This window comes from Urocampus carinirostris, chromosome 1, assembly GCF_059441175.1.
Source record: "Urocampus carinirostris isolate Australia breed hairy pipefish chromosome 1, RoL_Ucar_1.0, whole genome shotgun sequence".
Taxonomy (NCBI): domain Eukaryota; kingdom Metazoa; phylum Chordata; class Actinopteri; order Syngnathiformes; family Syngnathidae; genus Urocampus; species Urocampus carinirostris.
In genome coordinates, this window is record NC_142349.1 from 11,517,601 (window position 1) to 11,542,135 (window position 24,535).

Consider the following 24,535-nt stretch of genomic DNA (forward strand, 5'->3'; position numbering starts at 1 on the left):
TTGTGGATTCTGATTGGAGGACACAATAAACCATGTGTATGTAAAAGTTTTCTGATTGGTTCAGACAGGAATCACATATAAATGCAGTGTATAAGGTTGGTCGCTAGATAGCTTGCGAGTATAATAAATGAGCAATAGGGATAGTGAACTTTGTAAAAACAATCAGTTTCTGCAAGGAGAAAAGCAAGCTCTTGGCTTGGAATTTGGGAGTCAACCTCTCCCAAATTTGATTCATCTTATCAGTTGGTACACTTGTTCTGACTTCCCCATAGATCGCCAACATTTTGCACCAACCCATACAAGGTTAAGGTCTTTGGACCCACTGATGCCATTAATATAACTCTGCATATGATAATTGAGGCCCTTTTCTACTGACTTATGAGATAAGTTTGCATCATCCGGACGAAATGGCCGGGCTACGCTATCAGAAATATTGACTGAAGAGTTGCTCGTGGTTGTGGTTTCAGCTGCCTTATTTGCTCCACTTGTGATACCTGGATACGCAACTATGGTGGGCGTATGGCGCTCGCTGTCGGATCTATGAATTGCTCTCCTTATTAATGTTTGCAAATCCTCCTTACTAAGCAATAGTGAACGTTGCAAACACAAGGCTGCACCCATACCATTGGAAGATTATAACTAACTGGCACCAAAGTTTAACTGGTCCCACCAGAGTCTCATAAACTTCCATTATTAAAAATGAAATGTAATGTTATGTATATGAAATAAATCAAAATAAATTTTGAATTTATTTTTACATACATGGTTTGTATTTTCGTTTGTCAGTTGAATTTAAAATGTGCAAAATTTCCTCCCAAGGGCGCATGCCCTCGGACCCCTCTAGACTGTCCACCCACCAGGGTCTCACCAAATGTAATGGGAAACACAGGCACCTATTTACTCGCAGCAATGTTGACTATGTAAAAAAACGCGACAATATTAGCAATCTACGATGATGTTGTCGTCCGCTACCAGTGACTGATACGATTAGAACCGCAAGGGGCAAGACAAGATTTTTTTTTCTCGTATTAAAGTTGTTATACAGCGTACACAATATGAAATGATCAAAAGAATAAATAAAACATGGTGAAAATGTATGAGTTGACAGGTATGCACTCTATGTCCCTTTATCCGTAAAACACGCAAATCTGCATTGAGGCAACTGCCTACAAAACTAAGTTCTCATAATAAACTCACATTTCATTTCAACTACGAGCACAATCCTTGAAAGAATTAAACTCGTATAAAAAAATACAACTGGACTGCTGACTCAGAGAAGCTTTGTGCCCTTCGCTTTGCATCAGCTTGTGGTTGAGGGCGTAAAGACCGGCCCCACCATGGAAGGGGACGTGGCGTTTGATGACGTTCAAGTGTTAGATGCCTCGTGTCCCCCACTCCATTCCTGCAACTTTGAGCTGAACCTGTGCAGTTGGAGCAACATCGGAGAAGTGGACCAGAATGACTGGCTCCGCGGCAGTGGGAGCTCCCCGAACCCCAACACTGGACCTAGCGTGGATCACACCACCAACATGACTCACGGTTGGTCTTGTGATGAGTTTGAAATTGTCAATAGCTGTAATTCAGGGGTGGGCAACCTTTTTCAGACACCTGCCGCATTGTGTTGAAAGATCTACATAGGTGGAAAAAAAAGGAGGACTGATGTATTTAATTTTTTTGTATACGCCGCTTGAAAGGCAATACCTCAGCAAAGCATAAGGAAAAAAATATATCATGACCAATCATTCTGTTCTCGTTCGCATTTACCTGCACAAGTTATGTTTCATGTTCGTTTATAAAGGGACCATTTCATCGGATTAGTTTTGAAACACTCAAAAATCAATATATATATTTATGATTAAAAACTTTAAATCAAGGTATTGGCAAAGTAATAGCTTCATTTTTAAGCACTGATTTGTATTCGTTGCTTTAGAAAAATGCTATCGGGCCTCCTCAAAACTGTTTTATTGCATTAAATTTGAAAGTTACTGCGTCTTTTGGCCTTTATCTTACTGATAGCAGGTTAGAGAAACGGATGAAGGGGGGAGGGACTTTATGCTCATTACAGGTTTTTTTAGTGTACCATTGAAACGGTAAAAGTAAATACCTGATTCAAATACAGTCCAAACGCCAACCCATATCCCCCGAAAACTGAAAAAAATATATATATATATTTAAGCGCATCTAAGAAATGCACGTACTTGCACGGTCACAAAAGAGGCTTGACAGAGGCGCCTATTATGACTTCAGCCAAAAGATGGCGTCAGCGCATAGAAAAGTTCCAGATTCCGTACAACACTTGTAATATCTTGATAAATGAAATAGACTAAAAATAAAAGAAATTAAGAAATTTAAAAAAAGAGAAATAAAAAGGCAATTGAAAAAACAAGGGACACGGGATAAATAATACACTAAAACAACAACACATTTTATTAGCACTACTTTTTTTAACACATGTATATGTTAGCATTATATTTTACTATTTTTGTTTTGCCGTTCAGTTTGCCTACCCCCTGAGTTAAACAGTTGATTTAATATCATATTACCTTAAACAGCAACTTATACTTTAATTGAAATAACATTGAGATGGTTTGTTTCCTCAAGTGTTCTCTGGTTGATAAATGGTATTCTTACATTGTGCTTTTGAGTGGCGACGGTCTTTGGCGATATAGAGTGGATATATTCAAAACTGCAAGTTATCGTACAATGTCTGCTTCTCTTGCGGGCCAGATAAAATAATTCGGCGGGCCTAATCTGGCCTACGGGCCATAGTTTGCCTACCCCTGGTATATTCTTTTTACTTTCCCAATTCAGGCTACTACTTGTACGTGGATAGCTCAGTGGGGGAGTGGGGAGATGCCTCTTTCCTAATTAGTGATGTTCTACAACCTGCCACTAGAGGACACTGTCTTACGTTCTGGTACCATATGTTTGGCCCTGACGTTGGAACTCTTCGAGTTTACGTTAATGACAGGTATGCCCTTCCATTATCCATATTCACAAAAGAATAAGATTTTGATCTGTCCAATTTTTGTTTCCATTTATAGAAAGACACACGATAGTGGTAACAATAAAGGTGAACAGAAGTGGGTCGAGATTGGAAACAAGGGAGACAAGTGGCTGAAGGCCAGTGTGTCTGTTGAACACCAAGATGCATTCTGGGTAATAGTTTTACAACTACAGTTGGAAACACTTCATCAATAATGTGTGGTAAAGTTCGCACAGTCAGATTTACAAAAAAAATAACCCTGCATCTTAATTATCATTTGATTGGCAGGACAAGGAAGCAATATATAAACCCTTCATAAGGACATTTTGGACAACACTCGTGTCGGGCCATTTACATTTACCACATCCATTTTTCCAACATCAATATCACCATTAATGCCACTGTCACTTTGTTTTTACAGTTTCATCTTTGTTTCTGAGGTGTGCTCTTTTTTTTCCCGTCACGTAATTTGCAGAAGTGGACCCAAATGCTGGGAAACCAGGTTAGAGGCAGGTGTGCTTCACAAATGGTATATATTATAACAAAAACTAAGAGCTACAAACAAAAACAAACAAATTGTCAATGAACAACTAAACTAACCAAACCAAAAATTGAAAAAACAAAAACAAAGATGAAACTGGAAAAAGGTGATAGTGGAATGGATGGTGATCTCGATGGGGAAAAAATGGATGTGAAAAATGAAAATGACCTAACAACGGGTGCTGTCCAAACTGTCCTTTTAAAGGGTCAGGCTAATTAGGGAGAGATGTAGGGTGATTGGACATGCCCTTTCTGATTACAAAAAGACTAGGCGCCCTCTGGTGGACTGAGGCGCACCAGACCCTAACACACTAGGTCAGGGGTCAGGAACCTTTTTGACCCAAAGAGCCATAAAAGCAAAAAATGTTTCAAAAAGAAATTGAGAGAGTCACATCATATATTTTCAGACAAAATTGAAAAAACTGCCAAACACTCTCTCTAGACAAAAGCTAATTCTTCAGCTCATTTTATTTCACTGTGTGTCATTTGATGATTTAATCAAATGTCTCGTCTCGTCTCGTCCCATCTCGTTAGTTACACCACTTATCCTCAGTAGGGTTGCGGGGGTGCTGGAGCCCATCCCAGCAATCATCGGGCAGTGGGCAGGGGACACCCTGAATTGGTTGCCAGACAACTGCAGGGCAGACAGCGACAGACAACTCACTCGCTCATTCACACCTAGGGACAATTTGGACCGGCCAATTCACCTGAAATGCATGTTTTTGGAATGTGGGAGGAAACCGGAGTGCCCGGAGGAAACCCACGCAAGCACGGAGAGAACATACAAACTCAGCACAGGAAGTCTAGAGCTGGATTTGAACCCACGCAGGAGGTTCCCAAGACATGAACTGTGCCGCACAGTGCAATGTGCATGCAAAGTTTTTTTGTAAAAATGTCACAAATTACTGCAAACAATAAGCATATCGTCATATTCACTTTCGGTGTAGACTGCACTGAGCAAAAGAGATCCGCCAATCAAAGTTGTTTGCCAGCGTATTTATTTATCAGTTTAAATGGTTTCTTATCGAACATCTGCAAAAACGATTACTAATTCTATTGTTTGAGGCTAAGGTGTGCGCCGAGTCAGAATCCTTGGTCACACTATCGGTCTGTGCCATGAGGCATGTCTCACTGAGCATGTGCAGAAGCCCATCACAATAACATCCAATTTGTTTTAATACGATTCAAAATGTGAAAATTTAGCAATTTTGAGAAAGAATTGGGAGGTTAAATGATAAATCAATTTAAAACTGAATAATTATAACCATTAAATATATCTTTGATTTTATATTTCTATGATGACAGGTGAGGCACAGCCGTACCTGCCTCCCCTCACAGCATGTCACTGCACTTCCTTAATATAAGATGTAAATGTAAATGGTCTGCATTTCTATAGCGCTTTTCAAGTCAATGAAGACCTCCCAAAGCACTTTAGAATGTGCTTTACACTTATCCATTCACACACACACTCACACACCGATAGGGAGTCATAATGGGAAAAAAAAAAAAATATATATATATATATATATATATATATATATATATATATATATATATATATATATATATATATATATATATATATATATATATATATATATATATATATATATATATATATATATATATATATATACAAAACTCAATTCCAATGAAGTTGGGAAAGTGTGTTAATTGCAAATAAAAATTGATCCAAGTAAATTGCAAATTCTTTTCAACCCATATTTAAATGAATGCACAGCAAAGACAACATATTTATTGTCTTCACTCATAAACTTTATTGTTTTGGGAGAAAATCATCAACTCTGTAATTTGATGACAGCAACACGTGCCAAAATAGTTGGGACAGGTGTCAATAACTACTCAGAAAGTGGATGAATGGAAATCAACCAACTATTTGCAGGTGAACAGATGAATTAGCAACAGGTGAGAGTTGTTACTGGGTATAAAAAAGGGAGACCCGAACAAGCTAAGTCATTCACATGCAAGGATGGGGCGAGGTTCACCTCTTTGTGAACAACTGCGTGAGCAAATTGTTGAACAGTTTAAAAACAACATTCCTCAAAGTACAATTGCAAGGAATTTAGGGATATCATCATCTACAGTCCATAATATTGTGAAAAGGTTCAGGGAATCTGGAGAAATCACTGTGCGTAAACGGCATGGCCGTAAACCATTATTGAATGCCCGTGACCTCCGAGCCCTCAAGCGGTACTGCATTAAGAACCGACATCAATGTGTAAAGGACATCACCACATGGGCTCAGGAACACTTTGGAAAACCACTGTCAGTCAATACAGTTCGACGCTATATCCGTAAGTGTGGGTTAAAACTTTATGTTGCAAAGCGTAAGCCATTCATCAACAACATCCAGAAACGCCGCAGGGTTCTCTGGGCCCGAGCCCATCTAAAATGGACTGATACAAAGTGGAAAAGTGTTCTGTGGTCTGATGAGTCAGTTTTCCAAATTGTGTTTGGAAATTGTGGACGCCGTGTCCTCCGGTCCAAAGAAGAACAGAACCACCCAGACTGTTATGCACGCAAAGTGCAAAAGCCAGCATCTGTGATGGTATGGGGGTGCATGAGTGGCCAAGGAATGGGTAACCTGCACATCTGTGAAGGCACCATTAATGCAGAAAAGTACATTCAGGTTTTGGAACAAAGTATGTTGCCATCCAAACAGAATCTTTACCATGGGCGCCCTTGCTTCTTCCAGCAGGATAATGCCAAGCCACACACTGCACGTCTCACGACAGCGTGGCTTCGTAGTAAGAGGGTGCGGGTGCTTGACTGGCCTGCCTGCAGTCCTGACCTGTCTCCCATTGAAAATGTGTGGCGCATTATAAAGCGCAGAATAAGACAAAGGAGACCCCGGACTGTTGAACAGCTGAAGCTGTACATAAAGCAAGAATGGGAAAGGATTCCACTATCAACGATTCAACAACTAGTCTCCTCACTTCCTAAACGTTTATTGAGTGTTATTAAAAGGAAAGGTGATGTAACACAATGGTGAAGAAGCCCCTTTCCCAACTACTTTGGCACTTGTTGCAATTATAAAATTCTAAGTTTATCATTATTTGCTTATGGAAATAAAGTTTATGAGTTTGAACATGGATAATCTTGTCTTTGTGGTGTATTCATTTAAATATGGGTTAGAAAAGGTTTGCAAGTCATTCTATTCTAATTTTACTGACATTTTAAACTTTTTCCCAACTTCAATGGAATTGACTTTTGTATATATATATATATACTTTAATGCTGACAATACATTCCTGCATGCATCATATTCAAGTCAAAAGGCAGTCTATGCAGAATCTCCAGTGACTACTGGATGTTGCTACATTGTGTAGTGCAACAGAAGCCCCAGGGAAGAACACAAACTATTGAGACTCAAAGTGACAAAACAGTTTTTTCTTTTTTTACCCATCTTTTAGTTAGGTTTTTGTTTTTTCTGATACGTGTAGCAGCTAGATGGGGGACAATCATTTCAGGTCCCTCGAATTGAGGCTCATAATATGTCAAATAAATGCTCGTTTCTCAAAATATATATAGATATAGTTTAATGAAAGTTCATATTGTAGTTAGTGCATTTTTGCATATTTTCTTAAATCGGTGTTGTTTTTTTAAGTAAGTTTTATTTTTTTTTAACCATTTGAATGTGCTAAATAACACTTTTAAAGAGAAAGTCAATCGAAGGATTTCCCAAAAATAACATCTTGTATGTGCCCCATTACCAAAATATGACGGTATGATTAACCTTGTATTTGTATATGATGAGAAAAAAATGATCATCTTTGCTGGTTACTAGAGACAACATCACAGCTGCCAAGGGTTCCGCTAACAACCAATTAAAGTTCACCTTTATGCTAAAGTAGGGTAGTGATTGGTTGTTACGTGTGGCCCAAGCAACTTTTTGAGATTTTCAGAAGACAGCAAGTAGCAAATGGCATCAGGGAGATGATTGCTCCCTCATGCCATGAGGCTCTTTAACTCCACCCGGGAAAGAACAAGCCCACATTAATCTCTAAACCTCACATATGCATAGTTTGCTTTATTTTTATTACACTGTCTATTTTTGGAACATAATTTAAATGTTTTTTGTGTATTTTTTGTATTCTATATTTCTTATTTTATTTTATTTTTTAAGATGAGGATACTGCTGGAAATAATAAAGTATCTATCGAAATGGCTTCACTTTGAGATTAAAATATGGATATTGCTTCCTGGAGGTTGGGTGCTTTGTTTGAGGTGCCCTTAAAAAGTAGAAACTTTCCTCTTTCAAGTATGTTTTAACAAAGCCAGACTGAGTTCAAAGAGCCTTTTTAATATATCTGCTTTTGTCTTAGTAACGCTGCTTTCAGACGCGCAACATATTAGGTGGAAAATAAAAAAAGGGGGATTTGAATGCTTGTCATTGCAGTTGTTTACTTAGCATTAAAATGGTAAAAGTAAGAAAAGGCTTGATTCGAATACAGTCCAAACGTCAACCCGAACCCCCAAAAGGATGAAAAGAAATGCGCCTCCTACAAATGCACACACTTGACGAAGGAGTGGACTGAGGCTGCGATCATGACTTTAAGCCAGGAGATGGCAGCAGAGTGTACCAAAGTTTTAAAAGTATGGACAACACGTTTAACTCATTATACCTGTCTCATCATCTCATCTCATCAGCTGCACCGCTTATCCTCAGTAGGGTCGCGGGAATGCTGGAGCCCATCCCAGCAATCATCGGGCAGTGGGCAGGGGACACCCTGGACTGGTTGCCAGTCAATCGCAGGGCACACGGGGACAGACAACTCACTCGCTCAGTCACACCTAGGGACAATTTGGACCGGCCAATTCACCTGAAATGCATGTTTTTGGAATGTGGGAGGAAACCGGAGTGCCCGGAGGAAACCCACGCAAGCACGGGGAGAACATACAAACTCTGCACAGTAAGGCCGGGAGCTGGATTTGAACCCACTTAGGAGGTTCCCACGACCTCAGAACTGTGCCGCACACACGCTAACCACTGCCCCGCCGTGCTGCCCCTCATTATACCTGTAACACAATAATAATCAAACTGAATATTAATCATACAGGAATATTATTTTTTTATTATATCCGTTAGGTTCATCTATGAGGTTGATACTTAGGTGATACATTTGCACCGCATATAATTTTAGCTGGCGGACACCAAATATTTTGATATGCACACCTCAAAGTATAACATAATCAAAGGGTTTTTTTTCCTACCTCTCTAATAATTGTTCTTTCATTTTCCATGTACAGTCCGTGTCTGACTCATATTGCCCCAGTGTGGTCAAAACACGCTCACCAGGAGGCACAACTTACTGAGTATTTTTGAACACAAACATTTTGTGGGTATTTATTTGTAAATTGTTTTGGCAAAGTCCAATTTGAAAGATTTATGAATTTTATGAAGTGTGCTTCAGTATTTACCTTTCATATAAAATGACCATTGAGTATATATTAAGTCAAGTCAAGTCATTTTTATTTGTATAGCCCTTAATCACAATATTATCAAACAAGTTTTGTTTGCTGCACTCAAAAAATTGCTTCATTTTGTGCCCCAGTTTGTGTTTGTGTATCAGCGAGGGGCAATCGCACTTGGGGATGTTGCCCTTGATGACATCGCAATAGTACGAGGACCCTGCCAAACTAAGCCTGTTGACCCTGCTGATGACAAACTGGGTATATAAGCAAACCTTTTACTGTGTTTGCTTCGGATTGTTCATTGTATTTTTTTGTGCAGATACTGTGGCCGTAGGCCTCGCTGTGGGTCTGACTCTTCTTGCTGGAGTGGTCATCTTCGTTCTCCTTCTTAGACTGAATAGGAAACACTGTGCCAAGTATGACTTATTCTTATAAACTTGAATATGTTTTCACACAAATATACAATTTCCATACCTTGATCATTTTGTTTTTATTGGAATAGATCACCGGGGACAGACGACAATGCCATTCGTCAGAATTCCGGGTTCGACCTATTTGACTGCAGATTAGATGTAATGACTTCAACATGATAGTTGTTTTTCTATAAACGTAACTCATAAAAATATAAATGTGTTTTCTTACAGAGCACGGAGCATGCAAGTGTATCAGGCATGTCCTTTTTTAACAAACTGTATGATGGCTCTTCAAGGACAACTAACACCGATTCTTCTGGTGCATAGAGACAACGTGCCACAAGTCAATTTCAAATGAACACATCAATAAAGAAAATAAATACCATTTACACAGCTGTTTTACTCCTATTTTCTACATTTACTTATATATTAGTCTTCAGATCTCAAGTGTAACGTGTCAGACGGTGTATTACGTAGTAATTTACAGTACAATATGATTTTTTTCTCGATTGAAGCATCGCAATGTGTAGATCTTCCGGTGTGTTTTAAACAACTTTCACTTGCTGACTTTTGGCTTTCTGCCAATGAAAGTAATTTAATGAACTTGCTAATAACAGGACAGACAACATAAACAGGTTGCACAAACAGCAGGGAACCTGGACAAGATGGAAGCGTGCAGTGCACTGCAAAGTGGTCTGGGCAGAGATGTGGAAAGCTGAGCCTCAACAAATAAAATTCTTAATCGAGGCTGTCAATTATGTCCTACCATGGCCATCCAACCTGTATAGCTCGATGTTGTGGAGTCAGCAGCCTGCAACCGCTGCTCAAAGAGGGGTCCCTAGAGCATATCTTCAGCTGCTGTGCTAAGGCCTTAAGCTTGGGGCGCTATCATTGGCGCCATGACCAAGTCCTGAAGGCGATAGTGAACCCCCTAGGCCAGGGGTGGCGAACAAGTTTGACACAAAGAGCCAAAATTTTTAACTGTGAGAATCAAAGAGCCACGCCACGCACTGACCTGCCATGACAGACAGACACACTCACACAAACACACACAATTAAAAACATATTATTTCCCATAACACACTCCTCTCCTTACAATACAAGTATTGTTCTTGTGTTGATTTCAAGGAAAGTGTCCACCCTCAATACACACAAAAAAACTAAACATGAAACAAGGCAAAGAGCCACAGTATATATGATGAGGCTAAGAGCCGCTTTCATATTGGCCAAAAGCCGCATGCGGCTCTAGAGCCCATGTTCGCCACCCCTGCCCTAGGCTGTGAGATTGGCCAATGCAAGCGTCTCAGCCCAATGAACCACTCGATCGGTTTCGTCCGGGCTGAGGAGAATCCACCATCAGCTGCCAGAGCTACTTCACCTGGCTTGCTAGCAACAGCACAAGACTGGGAGAAGAACGTTGAGCCTGGGGAAGCAACTGAATATCCAGGAATCAATTGCCACCACAACACTGCGGCCTGACGTGCTGCTTATTTCCCAGGCCTCCAAACAGATTGTTCTCCCAGAACTCACTGTACCATGGGAGGACCGTATTGAGGAGGCCAAAGAAAGAAAGAGAACAAAATATGCTGAGCTAGTGGAGTAGTACCATATTAACGTATTGATGTGCGATGCGGAGGGTTTGGTGGCCATTTCCTTTGAAGAGCTTACAACATCTCAGGCATCACAGGGGCCAACAAGCAAATGGACATTAAGGAGGTCACAGAGGCAGCATGGGATACCTCAATGTGGCTATGGTTGCGGAGAGGTGAACCATGGGTGAGGTGGCGCTACATGGGCACAAGTTGGGGTCCGATCAACCCCAGCTGGGTCGTCTGGGTGAGAGTGTATGACGTTTAAACACTCAGTGACCCCAGGTAACATGACTGATGATGTGTCCAGGTTGCATCAGTCGATGTATGTTAAAAGAGTCATCAGATATCAAGTTCAATATTTTAGAAGGTGTATTGCATAGTACAATACTTTCTTGATTGGAGCATTGTAATGTGTAGAACTTAAATAACTTTCAACTGCTTACTTTTGGCCTTCTGCCAATGACAAACATGTCGTGGAATTGTTAGTAATGACAGACAACATAAACAAGTTGCACAAACATCTACGCTCAGTAGTGTGTTAATTGCTAACAACGGGTTGTATTTTTTTTAAACCCATGAGCCTTATGAAGTATTCCAAGATTCAAACGACATGTGCGACCTTAAAACCGAGACTATTAAAAAAAACATTGACGATGGGTGTGTGCTTTAATGCATTTGCAGCTATTAGGTGTTTCCAGGGATGCATTTTTCAATCGAAAGCACTTAAAGGGATCATAATTTAATAAGCATCACAATCTTGGTACGAGGCTCCCTATATTACCCACTGTCCCCATTACACTATTAACTAATCTTCTGTGACTATGAACCTGAGAATATTTACAGTCACCTGTTTACATGTGGTGCATCCCCATTTTTGTTCAAGAATTTGTCGCTGACTATTCAAGTCAAGTCAAGTCATGTTTATTTGTCTCATCTCATCTCATTAGCTACACCGCTTATCCTCAGTAGGGTCGCGGGGGTGCTGGAGCCCATCCCAGCAATCATCGGGCAGTGGGCAGGGGACACCCCGAACTGGTTGCCAGCCAATCGCAGGGCACACGGGGACAGACAACTCACTCGCTCATTTACACCTAGGGACAATTTGGACCGGCCAATTCACCTGAAATGCATGTTTTTGGAATGTGGGAGGAAACCGGAGTGCCCGGAGGAAACCCACGCAAGCACGGGGAGAACATACAAACTCCGCACAGGAAGTCTGGAGCTGGATTTGAACCCACGCAGGAGGTTCCCAAGACATGAACTGTGCCGCACATGCGCTATAACCACTGCGCCACCGTGCTGCCCCATGTTTATTTGTATAGTCCTTAATCACAAAGAGTCTCAAAGGGCTGCACAGATCAAAGACTTGCAAACTAGAGACTATTATTACACCATCCCCTAATCTAAAACCTACATGAGGGCAAAGAGAAACTCAGAAATCTCAACATGAGGAAAATGAAGAAACCTTGAGAAGGGACCGCACATGTGGTAATCCCCCTTCCAGGATGACCAGGCTGCAATGGATGTTGCATTAACAAATAATACACAAATATTGTCAACATAAAATATAGGTTATTCTTATGCTATAGAGTAGAAGTGTGTTTTAAGCTTAGATTTAAACATTTCCACTGAGGTTGCAGATCGGATCTCAGGGGGAGGAGCATTCCACAGCACCAGTGCCCGGATGGAGAACGCTCTCGAACCTGCGGAACTCTTCTTGGCTCTTGGGATCACCAGTAGACCAGCGTTTTCAGAACGAAGGCTCCAGACTGTGTCATCTTTGTATTGAATGTTAACAGAGAAACACAATTTGCAAGTTTAGCATAAATTATCTACGTATGTCCATTTGTTAATGTTTGAAATTTCTTTTTTTGTTTCTAATTTTCCTTTGTGGGGTAAGGTTCTGTTTTCTTGTTTTAAATATGAATGTTTTCACTCCAAGAAAAATATGGAATAGGGGTAGGCACTTAAAAGCTTCTGCTTCAGCCTACTGCTTTTGAGCACAAGTTTATGTATTCTATTATGGTATTGGGGGCGTGTGAGTGGTCAGCACCTTAGCTACATGGTGGTGGAGAGGTCCCGGATCCAATTACAGCTACCAACCTCCCTGTGCAGGGTTTTCATGTTCTTCCCGTACCTGAGTGGGTTTTCCTTCAGGCACTCCGGTTTTCTCCAACATTCCAAAAACATGCATGGCAGTTCAATTGGCATTCCAATTTGTCCCTAGTTATCAATGAGCATGTGTATGATTGTATGTCTCCGCGTGGTCGCGACTGTCCGGCAGCCATTACAGGGTCTTCCCTGACCACTGCCTGAAGAGAACTGAGATGAGCTCCAGCAATCCAATAACCCAAGTGAGGATAAGCGGTGCAGGAAATTGATTGATGATAGTATAGTATTTTGTGAAAACAGTTTATTGTTTCCTTTTGTTAATTAAGGGTTGAACGTGTTTTTTGTGCACTTCGTGAAAAATAATTAACAAACTTAAAAGAAATAACATTTGAAACAGGAATTATTTTAAAAATATTTTCAACGAATGGTGTCCCCCGAGATATTTTGATGAAAAAAAGGACTGCTTTGCTCAAAAGAAGTTGAAAACACTAGTCAAACGTAGGTCAAACTTAATACTTGATTCAATAAAAGGTTTAACGTCTTTAAACAAAACACTATTAAGGCGTGAAAAGGCATCTAAATGCAATTTATACTCCGGAATACAGATGTCAGTATTGGGGCCGCGAGGGGGCACTGTTCCTGCAAACAGACAAGTGTTGTGCCTTAAAATGTCACCCGTGCGTGAAATGACTCCTAGCCAGGGTTGGGTAGGGTTACTTTAACTTGATTACTTTCAATTACTTTTGGATTACTCCAATACCAAATATGCTACTAGAAGACAAAAGAAACTAAATATGAATAAAATTACTAAATTTTGTGCAGGCTTGGGGAGTAACGGAATACATGGAACGGCAAAAATGATGTTGGCAAGCTGTTTGGATTTATTTTCATTTTGTTTCTGTCGCATTTTATGTTAGTTTTGCCGGAGATCAAAGAGATCAAAGCCAGGAGAGAAAGCTTACCACGTGTTGTGAGTCATAATTTTATTGATATTTAGTTTCTTTTGTCTTTTATTAGCATATTTGGTATTGGAGTAATCCAAAAATAATTGAAAGTAATCAAATTAAAGTAACCCTAACCAACGCTGCTCCTAGCATACGTTACCTGCACAAACGTCTCTAAAATGTTCATATCTCATTTTTGGAGTGAAATGTAATTGAACAGTAAAGCAAATAGGATTTACACCTTTATAGAAATATCTTTTGAGCAAGTTGAAAAGATTTCCTTTGGGGAAATGACACCACCTTTTCGTACTAATCGTTGGAAACATAAAAGTCGCTTTTATTGCAATAAACCATCGATTCGAAACAGTAATCTTCCAAATATAACATGTATTGAAAATTTGTCTCTGCTCTACCATCAAGCTTATTACGCTGAATTGAATCGTCAAATTCTAGCAGATAAAGCGGGGGATGAGGTGTCATTTCGCCAAAGTAAATATTTTCAATTTGCTCTAAATTCATTTCAAAACAAAAATGAGGTATGAAGTCGTTTTAGTAAAGTTGATGTGATTGACGTATGCTATTTCAGGGTTGTTGTTTTTTTCGGCACGACACTGGAAGCACCAGCACACACATTTTTTGAGCAGTACAAGACTTTTTAACAGAATTTGAGAACTTCTATTTATCTGTGGGTAGAACAGTGACAAGGATGTGATTTTAGAGGACAGTAATGCACCAAAGCGATGGATGCCAAACGCTGTTTAACTCGAAGAAGAAGATCAGCTAACAGATCCGGCAAAGCACAGGTATCTAAGCGCCGTAGCAGTATACTTGGCAGCCATATTGGTTGGGTCAACATCTCCGATAAGGAGACGAATGTACATTTAAAATAAATCAAAACTTGCTCACTTTACGACCAATGCGGGTAACTTTTTTCTGAATGTCAACACGTATTATTATTACTGATTTTTTTTTAAATATAAAAACAGAATAAAAATTGTGTAAAATAAAAAATCATCAATTTATCAAAACAATTTATGAACGATTATACAAAGTTACAAACAACTGCATTGAAATGTTAACACTTATTATGCAACTCTAGAAAAATATATTTACAATTCAAAATCAGTGTTAGGAGGATATGTTAAGACTTTAAAAAATAGTGTAACTTATTTTAGCAATGTTATCTTTTTATTTTGCAATTCAAGATAGATGAATAACCATATATATACCAGTAAACATATACAGTAGGCTAGTCACTCGCCAGTCTAGGCTAAAAAAAAATCCTGTAGAGTATCTTTACTTTTTTTTCAACACAAAGTAAAAGGAAGGTATTCATGTAGTATTGATATCTACTGACATGAAGGATTAAAATTGTAAAACAGTTCTGAAAACCCTAAAGGGGACTGTTCTACAATATTTGTTTCTTGTACTTCTACCTTGTAAATTAAGCTAAGTGAGTCTGGCGATGTGGTGCAGCCTTATTTTTAAAAACATTGAAACAATCTAGGCGCCAAGAGGGACTGGAGCCACCGACGCTCTCAGCAAGATTAAATAATGAAATTAATCGAGTTAATTCAGTTTTGCCTGTTAAAGGTTATTCCAGCTTTGCGGGAGTCTGTGGTACGGGGTTGAATGCATCCACAGACAGTCAAATGAGCCGGTATTCTCTTTTAGATGTATTCGCTCCGTCCACATGTACCAGAATATTTTAATAGTTTGACCCGACTAGCTTAGACTCGCTGTAGGCACGCCACCCACGGACGTTGCACCTAGTCTTCTGTTAGTATCTGTGCAGCAAAAAGCCACCGCCCAAGTAAAGCGTGACAGCCGGAGGTCTGAGCAACCATCGCAAATAATGGGGGTAACCGTCGAAGTCCTAAAGCCAGGAGACGGTAAAATCAATTTCTCATTTTTTTTTCTATCGCCTATTGAAAAGTAACTGTCATTAATGTCAATTTCCCTACTTCCAGGCGTGTCGTTTCCGCAGAAGGGCAAAACAGTAACCGTGCACTACGTCGGTGAGCTCCTTTTGTTCTCAGCCATCCATTGATCCGAAGGAAAATATTTCTTTTTATTCGTTCAGCTGATTTAAATAAACGTTGCAATGCATTTAATCTAACGTCCTATGCGTGCTCTCCTACGTAATGTGTATTTTATCACAAACCTTTGGGTTTGGTTTGGAATGCCGAACAAGCACTCGTCATTGCTTATTTAAAGCAACATTATATTTAATACAGGAATATAATATTTTTGTTGACATAAAGTTGCATTAAGTCCAGCTGTAAAGTGATGCATTTTCTTATGATCACGCTAGTCCAAATATAGAAATATGAATGACTGTGGCTTAAACTAGCCGCTAACCCGATATGCCGTACTGCCACATTCCAGATTCCCTTTATAGAAATGAATGCGAGATGTGCCCCACCCATCTAAGGTATGTGCCTTTGTTGCGGATAATCTAGTAGAAACAAAATGGCAATGCATTAATTATAAGACTAAAATGAAGTCGAAGTTTAGTAGATGGGGATTGACTGAGTGAAGCCTCGTGAACCAATGAGACATTCGCCCAATTGTTCCGCCAAAGGTTTACCGCTCGGTGCTTCATTCATCTTGACTCTTTACTGCCTTCTACTGCTGCGGTGCAGAATTGCATCTGTATTTTATATTATAATGTCGTAACAAGGACGCAAAGAACCATTAATTGATGATTACTTCTTTTGATCTTTCAAGAAAAAAAGTGTGTGCAATGCAGGGGGACAACATTTCTCCAACCCTTTTCAGCACGTTCACACAGAACTGAAGATGCAGGGTAATATAGAAATTGTTTTGCAGTCCTGTAGACATAGAGCACAGCAAACTCGTCACCTTCAACGTAATGTTACTACATTAGAAAATTAATCATGTCTATTAAATCAAGTTAATACGAACTTTATTATTTGGAGCCATTTCAAAAGTATCCCAAACAGGTCTTCTTTCTTTGTGGCTCCATGAGCTAGTTAAATGAGTTGGGATGAAACGAATCCCCAAACCACCTTAGCTGATCAAAGTGAACCCTTGACATACTTTGAATGCTGTCTTTGTATTTTAGGTACACTGCAAAATGGCCAGAAGTTTGACTCCTCCAGAGACCGAGGAAGACCCTTTAAGTTTGTCATCGGTGAGGGTGAAGTCATCCGTGGCTGGGATGAAGGTGTGGCTCAGGTATGGAAAATAATTTTCCAGGCTGCATTGTAGAAAATAATGTGTTGTCGGTTTTACATACATATTTTTTACATATTTTCCGCATTATAAGGCGCACCTAAAAGCCTTTATTTTTTTCAAAAGCTGACCATCCGCCTTATCTATGGATCAATATTAATTCGCAAAGTCTTGTAACTAACTTGCAGCCGCCGACTAGATTTTCCCCCGTACGGCAAGTAGTCCGCGGTGTATGCTGGGATTTATTTTCCGGCGTTTCATTGGCTAACCGATGTGTCAATCATCATTTGAATGGATCACTATTGGCTAAAGTTATTCGGCGGTCAAGGGGAGGATCCTTTTTATCATTTACAGGCTGGCATTGGCTTGAACGGCAAAACAAAGCCTGCAATTGGCCAAAAAAGACGTGCCAATCATCAGTTGAATTGATCACTATTGGCTAAAGTTATTCGGAGGTCAAGGGGCGGATCCTTTTTATCATTTACAGGCTGCCATAGGCTTGAACGGCAAAACAAAGCCTGCAATTGGCCGAAAAAGATGAATGTGTATAGCACATGGTTGATGGCTTACAGAAAGCATTTTTTACTATTCTGCATTTGTAAATATTTTATTCTCCTGGATTTACTACACTCACGGATATAAGAGGACCACGGCTGCACATTAATATGAACACAACGACTTCGGTGAGCTACTCCGGCTATATATATTATCCCTGTATCTTGTTTCAGACTGAACTCGATGTTTCTGTGATAAGCTGTGCAGATAATGGATGGAATGGAGTGTCTATTTTTAAATTAAACTCAATTCCAAGTGTTTATTGTCATATGTACAATAAAGTTGCGAGCGAAAAAGAAAATAGACACTAAGGAGTGGTTGGCATTTCTTGAATCCCAAGACTTTAACCTTCCGAATGATGGAACGATGCATTTGAGTGACATCGTACGGACACTGCATCCGCACGTGTTCTCGACACGTATTTGCGTCTTTGCAAGCTTTCGGAATGTTAAGGGGGTAAAAAGTTTGACTGAACTATCTGACTGTTTTGTCGACGTTCCCATTGTAGCGCCTCATAATCCGGTGCGTCTTATGTATGTCAAAAATAGGACCAAAAACTATTTTTCCGGGGTGCGCCCTATAACCCGGTGCGCCTTATAGTGCGGAAAATACGGTGTGTATATATATATATATATATATATATATATATTCATTTTTAAGTAAATAATTAGTGCTTGTGTTTAATAATGAATGCCTTGTAAAATCACAATTTTTTTGCCCTGAGAGGTTGCCGTTAATCATGAAATTTCTAGGAATGCTCGATAACCTTAGTTTCCGACAGACAAAATTCTGGCACCAGAGATTTTTGACCATTTATTTTACTACATTCTTTATTTAAAAATAAACATGCACAGAATCATTTTTATGTGTGTGTATATTTTTTGTTTAGAAATACAATAACATACAGCTCTGGTAAACATGTTTGAAAAATGTAATGGTGGAGGGACTAGAGCTTGATTTGAAGAAAATGCACGGAATTTTTTACTCGCGACTCCAATGTCCTGGCTCGTGTCATTATTGCAGGCTCAGTCTGCTCCTTATGAAGTACGTGCAATTCTTAGACATTCTAAAAAAAAAAAAAACGTTTTTTTTCTTTCTGGGGATTTATGTTGGTGTTTGGACTGTACTCAAAACAGGCCCTTTCTTTTGTTGACCATTTTTATGCTACACTAAAAAATTGAAACTGAAAGGATCTTGGCCCTCTTCTCCACACAGATCTTCAGTAGATCAGTATTTGCAGCTGTATCATACAAATAAATTGTTAGAAAATCATGCGTTGTGATTTCTGGATTTTTATTTTTAGTTTATCTCTCTCACAGTAGAGATGCACCTACGATAAAAATATTAGACCCCTTTATGATTTCTAAGTGGAAGAAAATGGAAAAATAGCAGGGTGTTTAAATACTTGATTTCTTCGCTGTAAGTCAAGTCATGTTTATTTGTTATGGCCCTTAATCACAAGGTGTCACAAAGAGCTGTAGAGACTACTACTACTACTACTACTAATGATAATAATAATGATGATGATGATGGTTATAGTAAAAATAATAATATTAAGATATACTCTATTTTATTGCAAAGATTTGTTCAGTCTGACGGAAATGGCAAAATATTATATGCAAAGGGAAATGATCCCAGTGGGTCAGAACACCGAAATCTAACCCATAGACCACTAGTGCTACGGATGGCATATGAAAAAAACATTGGATTTCATCCTATCACCGTATTTTTACTTAAGATGCCAAAACAAATGAGGAAGATAGAAAGATGAACCTTGCCTTTATTTATCATTTTCATGGCAAAATTTCCGGTGTTTCCATTCTCTTCAATATTTGTTTCTGGGACCCCCGAGTAAAAAAAAAAAAAGAGTGAGAATGAGATAAAATCCAATGCCTTTTTATTAGTCCTCTGAATCACTGGCGATCTATTGGTTTAAGTGTCGGTGTTTTCGTCCCCGTGACCGGGGTTTGAACTCCATCGCATACAAAGATTATGGTCAGTGATTTCTTATTTGTTGATTGATCAATCATTGCACAAATGTCTACCGTATTTTGCAGTAAATAAGGAGCACCAGTTTACGAGGTGCACTTTGTAATTTCTGGCCAATTTGGGGTTTTGAGGTGCTCCTTATAGTTTGGAAAATACGTTACACTACATCAATTTGCCGGATGTTTAGTACACTGGTACACTATATGTCGTGAATAAAACACTAATTTTCATGTGTCTGCAGCAGGCGTCATTCAATCTTAATCTGCGAGCTCACTCAGACCTGTCAATTTTGTGCCCATCCTAACCTGGATTCTCTTTGATTGTTTATCAATCCACTATCGAAGTCCCCTTTGTGATGTATTGCTTTGTGAAATGTCCAATTTTGTCTCGCAGATGAGCGTGGGGCAAATTGCGCGCTTGATCTGCACACCGGACTATGCATACGGCAGCAATGGTTACCCTCCTATCATCCCAGCCAACGCCACTCTGTGTTTTGAAGTGGAACTCATTAGCGTTTGAGTGTTTTCAGATTCCCCCACTTTCTTCTATCCCAACATCCTTTAACTTCTTTTGTCACAAATGAAGATGCTGTCAGGGGCATTCACAATGACCATTCTCTTTCCACCTCTTACTGTCCAGTGATGATTGTTTTTGTTAAATTGATAATGTGGTGGGTTTGTCTTTAAATTTGACTTGACACTCAGGTGCCCATCTTAAAAAGTGTGCCGTATCAAGAGCAGCTTTTGTCATTACGCATTGCCATCTCATAGCGACAGATGAAATCAAAATGCGTTTGACAACTTAGACATAAGTGTTAAAAAAAATACATAGACACGGTGTAGGACTCTGACTGATGCTCCTATCAAATTGTACCGGTAACTCAAGTGTCCTTTTCATTATGTTGCGATTTTAGTTTTTTGCAGGTAACCTGTAGAAGTAGTCCGACTTTTGTGTTCTTGCATTAAAAATTGAGTTTCACCACATGGATGCCTCCATTGTTGTCATTTGGATGGATTTAGTGGGGAATTCTCTCAACCCAAAGATGAAATGATTGGTTAATTGACAGTTTTATTGTTTTCCCCTGTGATTTAAATCCAAGGTTACAATGAATTAAAAATTAAAAACTTTGAATTGAGTCAACAGAAGGGGGAGAAAGGACTGATGGACCGGGCCTTGATCCCGTCCCCTTGACAGTCTATACATTTCACATTAATCAAATCATGTACCAAATTATTATAACAAGGTATTGTACGTATATAAAATCTTGAATTAATAAAAAAACAAGTCAGATGACAAATGTAAGATTATAATTTCTCATGACCCATTTTGATTCAACATAATCACACTCAAAATTAGGACAATGATGTACATTGATTATGGGCCATGCAAAAAATAAAGGTAGTGTTTCCCATTGGAAAAATCATGGTGGAAAACGTACTGCAACTGAAAAGGTAAGTAATTGTTAGGTTTAAGTCCCCAACATTTATGATAAAACGCTCTGAAATAATAAGACAACAGAGAATCTGATCAGTTTTTAGATATCTTGCAAGGAGAGCGATCGAAGATTGTATACCGCCAATCTCCCAAATCACTCTGAAGAAATCTTCGATCTCTTTCCTCTTTTTATTAGGGTTCGCCCTATCGTACATAAGTCTCAACTTCTCTAAAGGGAGGGGTTCTATCTAACTGGTTGAGATCGCATTCTTACTGTTGCTATGCAGAGTTAATTAATCTTCTTTCGCACGCCTTGCTTTCCGCCCGATGATCACAGCTGGTTTCTGTTTGGACACCTCCTTTCTTCTTTCAAGGCTTTCGGTGAAAAACAACTTGAGTTATTGCATGCATAAAATGAAAATTATTACACAGATTATTCCAGGGCAAGTTGCACCCATTGGTATGTGAGATAAAGAGACAGACGGTACAAAAAACAACTCATGGCCTTGAAGAACAGCTTACGGGCTAAAAACTCTTCAAAAAGGGCTGAGAACACTTATAACATAATAATGTCAACTGTAGGATAAATATATGTATATAATTCCAACAGTAATTTTGACCTAACAACTATATGGGCAGAGAGCTAGTTATGTCAAGTCACATTTATTTGTAAAGCCCTTGATCACAAAATCTCTGAAAGGAATGCACAGGTTACAATTACACCATCCCCTGATCTTAAACCATCATTCTGGCAAGGAAAAACTCCAGAACCTCAGCATGAGGAAAGTAAGAAACAAGAAGGGGCCTCTCAAGTGGTAATCTCCCTTCCAGGATGACTGGGGAGCAACAGATTTAGCATTGGGTAACAATAATTCCATTGTTACGCTGATGACAATCACCTCTACATTGCTGTGTCGCCTGATGACATAAGTCCTATGGATACCCTTTTAAATTGCATTTCTGATAACCTGCCATGGATGGCAGAAAACTTACAGCTTAATCAGGACAAAATGGAGGTTTTATTCATTAGTCCTGAAAATCGGAGGAAGAAACTTGTACCAAAACGACAAGATTTTAGACCTTTAGATTATACTAAAAACTCCACGCATTATTTTCGACTATGAGCTCAATTTTTTTCCACATATCAAAAACCCAATTAAAATTGGTATCATTTTAAGAATACAGCCAGAGTCTGACTATTTCTCTCCCAGGGCAAACACAGAGGCACTGATGCATGCTTTTTTAGATTATTGTAATGCCCTACTCTCTGGTCTTCCCAATCACATATGTAAATCGCATATATATTTCTGGCTCTGCAAAATACGCGATTAAAATTAGATATCCCTTTTTAATTGTACTGGAGACATTGGAAAATTGGCTTTGAAAGTCCTTAAAAATAGCTTGAATTTGGCTGTACCCGGCATTTGTTATGTAAAATAAATGCATACCTGACAAGCTCCAGGGCTCCATGCCCTTACAAACTGTTGTATTTTCCCTTACAAAATACAAAATAATTTTACAACATATATTTTTTTTCAAACGTGTTTATTTATGTAGTTTAACATTTTATATTGTACATGTGTTTTATTATATCATATATATTGTTAATTAACATTTTGTTGTGAGATACTGAGTTGCTCGACATGAATGAGGTTTATTATAAAAAAGTTCAAAAATGAAGTAGCTTAGACGTTAAAAAAGGAGATAAAAAGGATAAAAGGAGAACATGAAAAAAGACAGGTTTGTGGTTATCCCTTTAATCAGTTTATTACCAACAATAATTTAATGGAGAAATGAAGAAAATGCATTATTCTACTTAATTATATTTGCATGTATTTATTTTCCTTCTACAGCATCCCTGTCAACCTCCACGGCTCCATGCCCGTACAAACTGTCGTATTTTCCCGTACAAAATACAAAATAATCGTACACCATATTGTTTTTTTTCTGATTGATGCATGATGGGAAGTCCCCCAGGCGGCAGACGCATGCGATTGACAAATTTGCGTTTTTCCGTACAGATTTCCTTGTATGTCGTACTCGTCTTGAAATGCATAAAAAACATACTTTGTACGGCAAAATCGTACAGGTTGACAGGTATGCTGTAGAAGGAAAATAAATACATGCAAATATAATTAGGTAGAATAATGCATTTTCTTCATTTCTCCATTAAATTATTGTTGGTAATAAACTGATTAAAGGGATAACCACAAACCTGTCTTTTTTCATGTTCTCCTTTTATACTTCCTTTTTTTCTTAACTTCTTTATACAACATAATAATTCGTAATATAATGCATCAAAGCAAGTGAGCCGTTTGAGAGCCGGCTCTCATTGATGAGTTGAGCCGAAAAAGCCGCTTCTCTAAAAAGAGACGGACTTCCTTTCACTACACAAAGACCACATGAAATCCGATGTTTTTTAAGACCACGTGTATTTCAAATCTACTCTATCAACCCTGCCTGCTGTTTTCAGATCAGAATGACTTAAGGGGTTTTACTTCGGGTTCGGTACTCATCATTGAGTTTTTCCGTACAGATTTTTTTGTACGTTGTACACGTCTTGAAATGCGTAATAAACGTACTTTGTACGGCAAAAACGTATAGGTTGATAGGTATGTAAATGTCGCGTCTTAGACCGTTTTTTCAAAACGCAAGTTTATTTGATGGTTCATGTGTTTATGTTTAATACTTAAATCTATACATTTTCCCTTGACTGAAGTTTTGTTTCAACTACTATGAGGCGCAAACATTTACAAATGCCCCTAAATAGGTGCCAATATATCTGTATAAGGTTTATTGTCGCTTAATAATTCAATGTATCATTAATAAAGGGAGCAATTGGCTGAGGTTGACAGAAATGGGTTTGCGTAAACTTACGAGCATATTTGCTTTATAGTACCTTTTGTGAACTTTTTGTGTGTAGAGCAGTTTTTATACGAATTATTTTTTTGTTTTTAATCGATGCAACATTAGAGTTTTTTTTTTAAGTACACTAATAAAGATAACATGTTAGCCATCCCCACGAACTCTATTCTAAACCTGGTTCTCTTCGTTTTTGGTTTAAGTTTTCTCTATGTCCATCTAGCGGCCAAAACTAAAAATACAGTTAAAACTCCTTTTTCGCTCTCATTGCACGCATGGAAATTCTAAATTTCCTAAGAATACAAAAACATCAGATTATTTGGTGGTGGTGGGGGGTGGATAGTAAATGATATATTTTTAAGTGCACTCTGAAAAATATTGAAAAACAAATGACATTTTCGTTGTGTGTTGTCTGGGAGGCAAAATCTGCAAATTTTCAGCAGTCTTTGAACGTAGCATGGTCCTCTGGTTGAC

General features: G+C 38.8%; 2 protein-coding genes across 2 annotated transcripts in view; both read left to right on the forward strand.

Annotated features, from left to right (window-relative positions):
* The window catches only part of LOC148373551 (MAM and LDL-receptor class A domain-containing protein 1), a 48,461-nt gene extending 38,707 nt beyond the window's left edge, over positions 1–9,754 (forward strand). The window contains exons 42-48 of the mRNA XM_088353421.1: positions 1,305–1,539; positions 2,812–2,971; positions 3,045–3,159; positions 9,103–9,220; positions 9,282–9,378; positions 9,465–9,534; positions 9,607–9,754. Coding sequence (XP_088209547.1) covers positions 1,305–1,539; positions 2,812–2,971; positions 3,045–3,159; positions 9,103–9,220; positions 9,282–9,378; positions 9,465–9,534; positions 9,607–9,702 — 891 coding nt within the window. The 3' untranslated portion in view covers positions 9,703–9,754. The remainder of the gene's footprint in view (positions 1–1,304; positions 1,540–2,811; positions 2,972–3,044; positions 3,160–9,102; positions 9,221–9,281; positions 9,379–9,464; positions 9,535–9,606) is intronic.
* Positions 9,755–15,761: 6,007 nt separating this feature from the next.
* On the forward strand, positions 15,762–20,748 carry LOC148373552 (peptidyl-prolyl cis-trans isomerase FKBP1A-like). The gene is made up of 4 exons (XM_088326484.1): positions 15,762–15,915; positions 15,994–16,041; positions 17,112–17,224; positions 20,159–20,748. Exons 1-4 carry the CDS (start codon positions 15,879–15,881, stop codon positions 20,282–20,284), a joined length of 324 nt encoding a protein of 107 aa, XP_088182610.1. The 5' UTR covers positions 15,762–15,878; the 3' UTR covers positions 20,285–20,748.
* Positions 20,749–24,535: the final 3,787 nt, after the last annotated feature.

Bases quoted from the DNA above. Each gene is read 5' to 3' on its own strand.
- LOC148373552 (XM_088326484.1), top strand. From the start codon at position 15,879: ATGGGGGTAACCGTCGAAGTCCTAAAGCCAGGAGACG. The intron at 15,916-15,993 runs GTAAAATCAATT...CCCTACTTCCAG, and splicing joins AGTCCTAAAGCCAGGAGACG to GCGTGTCGTTTCCGCAGAAG. The intron at 16,042-17,111 runs GTGAGCTCCTTT...TTTGTATTTTAG, and splicing joins AGTAACCGTGCACTACGTCG to GTACACTGCAAAATGGCCAG.